The sequence below is a fragment of the Monoraphidium neglectum genome, assembly GCF_000611645.1.
Source record: "Monoraphidium neglectum strain SAG 48.87 unplaced genomic scaffold scaffold04502, whole genome shotgun sequence".
Classification (NCBI taxonomy): domain Eukaryota; kingdom Viridiplantae; phylum Chlorophyta; class Chlorophyceae; order Sphaeropleales; family Selenastraceae; genus Monoraphidium; species Monoraphidium neglectum.
The window spans coordinates 1-4,385 of record NW_014009127.1 but is presented as its reverse complement, the minus strand read 5'-3'; the positions used below and the strand labels follow the sequence as shown (position 1 = coordinate 4,385).

The window sequence follows — 4,385 nt, the reverse complement described above, 5'->3', positions numbered from 1 at the left end:
CAGCCGCAGCCGCGCGAGCCCCGGCGCCCACGCCGCGCCCGCCAGCGAGCGCAGGCCGCGGCCGGAGAGGCCGCGCGACGACGACAGGTCGAGGGCGCGCAGCGCGCGCAGCGGCAGCGCGGCGAGCGCGGCGGCGCCGGCGTCGCCCGTGGCGCAGCCGGCCAGGCCTAGCTCCTCCAAGCCCGGCAGCCACGCCGCGCCGCCCAGCGCGGCGACGCCCTCCGCCCCCAGCGGGTTGCCCTCCAGGTCCAACGCAGTCAGCCCCTCGAGCGCCGCCTCTGCGAGGTCGGCGGCCTCGCGCGGCCGCAGCCGCGCCCGCCGCAGCGACAGCCGCCGCAGGCGGCCGCCGAGCGCGCCCAGCGCGCGCAGCGCGCGCGAGCCCGGGGCGAGCATAAGGCAGTCGAGGAGGGCGTATCCCAAGATCCCGCCCTCGTCTCTGTCAAGGCACAGCGAAGTGATGCCCGCCGCCCAGGGCGCGGCGGCCAGTAAGAGCGGGGCGTCCTCGGGGTTCGTCCAGAGGCGGGAGAGCGCCGGCAGGCGCGCGGCCGCGAGGGCGGCGGCGGCCGCGGGGCCGAGGGGGCGGCGGCCGCGGGTAGCGACTTGGAGCTCCTGTGGGGCGGCGAAAGGTGACGTGTGGAGCAGCTTGTTGGCAGCGCTACCTAAAGGAACTGTCAGTGACAGTGAGATTGCTGGGCATCAGGGGCGGCAAGGTCGAGGCAATGCTATACAGTGACCTCCAGCCGGCTAGCCAGCCGTGCGGGACAAAGGGATCGGCGCGAGGGCGTGGGTTGCATCAAGGCGCGCCAAGACCCGGCACTCCGCCCTGCGCACCCGGGAAGCCCAGAGGAGCCCTGGGAGCCCGTTGGGCGGGGCATCCCAGCGCACTCCCAGCCGGTCGAATGCGGACAGCCGCGTGGGTCGGTCGGCGGTGAGGCGCGCACTGCCGCACCCCGGCCGGATCCCTGCAGCGGGCCCGACGCACCTCGAGCCGCAGCCATTCCTCCGCCGCCAGCGCGCCGCACATCGCCGCTGCGTACGCGCCCTCGTCCCCGGCCGCCTCGCAGAACGGCGGCCGCGGCAGCACCAGCGCCCGCAGCGCCGGCAGGCGCGCGGCGGCCGCCACCAGCAGCGCGGCGCCGGGCAGCGGCGCGTGCAGCTCGAGGCGCGCCAGGCGGGCGAGGCGCAGCAGCACGCCAGCGAGGGCGCGCGCGCCGCGGGCGTCCAGGGTGTCTGTGGGGACGTGTCTGGTTGTGTTGAACAGACGCACATCGCGGATGACGAGAGTCTCGAGGGTGCACGCCAGCGCCGGCAGCGCGGCGGAGAGGGGCTCGAGGTAGGACTCGTGGTTGCAGGCGAAGTCGAGCAGGCGAAGCGACGTCAGCCGCCGCGCGGCCGCGGCGAGGTCTGTGAGCAGGTAGGCGTCCCTGCGCTGGAGGCGCGTGCCGACGCGGAGGCAGCGCACGGCGCCGTCCAGCGAGGCGCGGGTGGCGCGGCTGGTGAGGCGCAGGCTGCTCAGGGTCTCCGGGCACGCGGCGCAGCGGCCTGCGCGGGCAGGCGCGAACGAGGGCAGGTGAGGCTGGCCGCAGTAATCAGCAGCATGGTGTGAGCACCCCCGTCGCAATAGTAATGACATCACCATAGCAGTTGCTTTCGCGGCCATTGGTGTACTCATGTGCACATGCGCGGCAGCCAGCAGAGACTGCGTACCATCATTAGTCTGTGATTGTTGTTTCTGCCGTGCTGTTTGTACGCCTGCAGCCATGCGTGGTCATCACAGGGCCCTGGCGCGGCCGGCGCGCTGGTTGACAGTGCTCGCGGTGGTCTTCTCGGGCTGCTCGTTTCCAGTTCAGACACAGTGAGAGTAGAATCTTGTCTGCAGCGCGACCGGGGTCAAGTAAAGCGCACCGCATCCGGCTGTGGCGCGATGCCGCGCGCACCCCGCTGCTCTCGGCGTGAACATCTTGCTAACCCCCTCCCCCCAAGTCGTACAATGAAACAAGGGGCAAGCATTCTGCACATACATTATTGCATGTCCCTGAAATGCGCATCAAGCGGCCCGGAGGCTCGTGCCGCTGGCATCCTGCGCTGCGGCAACAGGGCTCGGCCGCGGACCCGCTCTTGCAGTGCCACACGCCCGCCCTCACCACGGACGCACTCCCACCCACACGTGATGCGCACAGGGGCGCCTGCGCGAAAAGCTACGGCTGCGCCGGCGGGGCCGTAGCCGCGGTCGACTGCTGCCTCAACGCTGACGGCTGCCTCACAGGCCTCACGCTGCGGTACTCCTCCGCGGGCGCCGCGCCGCTCGCCGCGACGTGCGACGGCGCCGCCGACGCCTGCAACGCGGCCAGCGGCAGCATGCGGGTGACCTTGGACGGCGAGCTGATCTCAAACGTCACCGTCGAGACCAAAAAGTGGGGAAGCAGGCGCTGCGTCGCCGCGCTCACGATGGTCACCCGCAGCGGCGCGCTCAAGCGCTGTGAACCCTCAAGTACCAGTACGTGCTGCACCGCTGAGCCTCCGACAAGCGCAAAAACACCCCGCCTGCCATGGGGTGCTGAGCGCTGGCCGTGTCGCCCTGCGACCGTCCAATCAAGCGCCTTGGTGCCCACCTGCCTGCGACCAATTTGGGCTGCGGTGCGCGGGCACCACCGTGAACACTGTGCTCGGACCAGCGCCGGCCGGGCGAGCTGGCGCTCACGCCGCCGAGAAGCTGCAGGCAGCAGCCGCGTCGCCCCCGCCGGCCCTGACGCACCGCTCCCTGAGCAGCGACAGCACCGCCGCGGAGGCCGAGGCGATGGCGTACTTGAAGTCCGTCGCAAAGTCCTCGGGAACCTCAAAACCTTGGAGCCACAGGCCCTTGTTGGTGCTGCTTTTGACGAGGGTGTGCACAGCGTGGTCGCTCATGCCTCGGACAATTGTGTAGGGGATCTTGCGGCCGCCGGCGAGGCCGGCGAAGCGCTCGAATGCGGCTGGCGTTCGTCCAATGCATGGTTGCAACCTAGGACGTACCAATTTGTGCCCAGGTCAGGTCAGAACTTCTAGGAAGCACCAACTTGTGCCTTGGGCACAAAAAAGTGGATTCTAGGAAGCATCAACATGTGCCTAGGACAGATTGGGCACATCTAGGACTGGCCATTGGGCGGTCCTAGAATCCAATTTTTTTTTGTATTTCTTGATTCACTCCTGTTTATTATTTCATTTCTAATACACATCCACCATCAACCAGACTTTGAACTTAGCATCAACCATGGCCTCTCCCTTTGCATACCTCACTACTCCTGCCTCAGCCAAGCGTCCCAGGGCGTTGTTTGAACAGTACACAGATACACTCGCCACCACCAGCTACATCAACGTTCCACTCTTCATGAAATGGTCAGCTCCAGCCCTCAACCGCCTCATGCAGCGCCTGATGGCCTCTAATGGCATGATCAACGTCAACAGCCACTGCACCCACCAGGAGATTATCAACCTAGGTTATGAGGCTGTAGAGACAGTGACAGACCAGCGGGTGGAGGCGTACAGGAACTACCTGAAGGAGATGAACTACTCAAACAAGGTGAGTGTGGATTGTCCACTGCATTGCAGCAAATGTTGGACAGTCCAATGCTGTGCAGCATTCACTGCATTGCAGCAAATGTTGGACAGTCCAATGCTGTGCAGCATTCACTGCATTGCAGCAAATGTTGGACAGGGCTTGGCAGTGTGTTATGTACCGTGCAATATTCAGGACAGGGCTGATTGTTTGGCCAGGAATCATCAGCAGGAATCAACAGCAGGATTCCACTTTATTTACTTCCAAAATTTGATACCAGTTGTCCCCCCATTTCTCCCTCCATTTTCCCTCCAATCCCCCTCAGGATGTCAACACCCTTGTCAATGCAGTCAACAAATTTCGTGAGGACCAAGGCCGGCTGGCAGCTTCTTCCATTGCCTCTGGGGTCACCCATGTAGGCAATGTGATAATGTCCAGGCAGCCAGATGGCACAGCAGTCAGGCAGACCAAGAAGTACCTGTACCTCTTTGCAGACAGCAAGCAGATTCAGCTGCCAGGGCGCAAGCCAATCTTCCACTCCCTCTGCTCTACGAGTGAGGGGGCCTTCTATGGTCAGCTGACCTTGAAAAACTCCAATTTTCTCACGGGCCTGCCAGCAGACAAGGCCATCTTTACAGAGCTTCTGGGCCGCAAAGATTCAGTGCAGTTCTATGCACACGGCATTGGTTACCTCTTCTACCGCCGCTGCATCCAGAACATCACCTATGAAGACGACCTCAGGACTTATGTTGGACTGGTGAGGGTCAAACTGCTGAATGTTTGTTTGTCTGCAATGGTCTGAATGCTGCAGTTGATTGGATTTGGGGATTAGGCAATTATTGCATTATTG

General features: G+C 64.4%; 2 protein-coding genes across 2 annotated transcripts; one reads left to right on the top strand and one right to left on the bottom strand.

The window, feature by feature from the left end:
• Positions 1 to 793: 793 nt before the first annotated feature.
• Positions 794 to 1,960, bottom strand: MNEG_14453 (hypothetical protein; the record flags this gene model as incomplete). The annotated part of the gene is made up of 3 exons (XM_014037076.1): positions 794 to 823; positions 983 to 1,542; positions 1,906 to 1,960. The coding sequence occupies 3 exons, from the start codon at positions 1,958 to 1,960 to the stop codon at positions 794 to 796; spliced, it is 645 nt and encodes a 214-aa protein (XP_013892530.1).
• An 80-nt stretch (positions 1,961 to 2,040) lies between these two features.
• MNEG_14452 (hypothetical protein) lies at positions 2,041 to 2,884 on the top strand (the record flags this gene model as incomplete). Its single annotated transcript, XM_014037075.1, has 2 exons — positions 2,041 to 2,479; positions 2,676 to 2,884. Coding segments are annotated over 2 exons (648 nt in total), but the record flags the coding sequence as incomplete, so codon positions are not given.
• Positions 2,885 to 4,385: the final 1,501 nt, after the last annotated feature.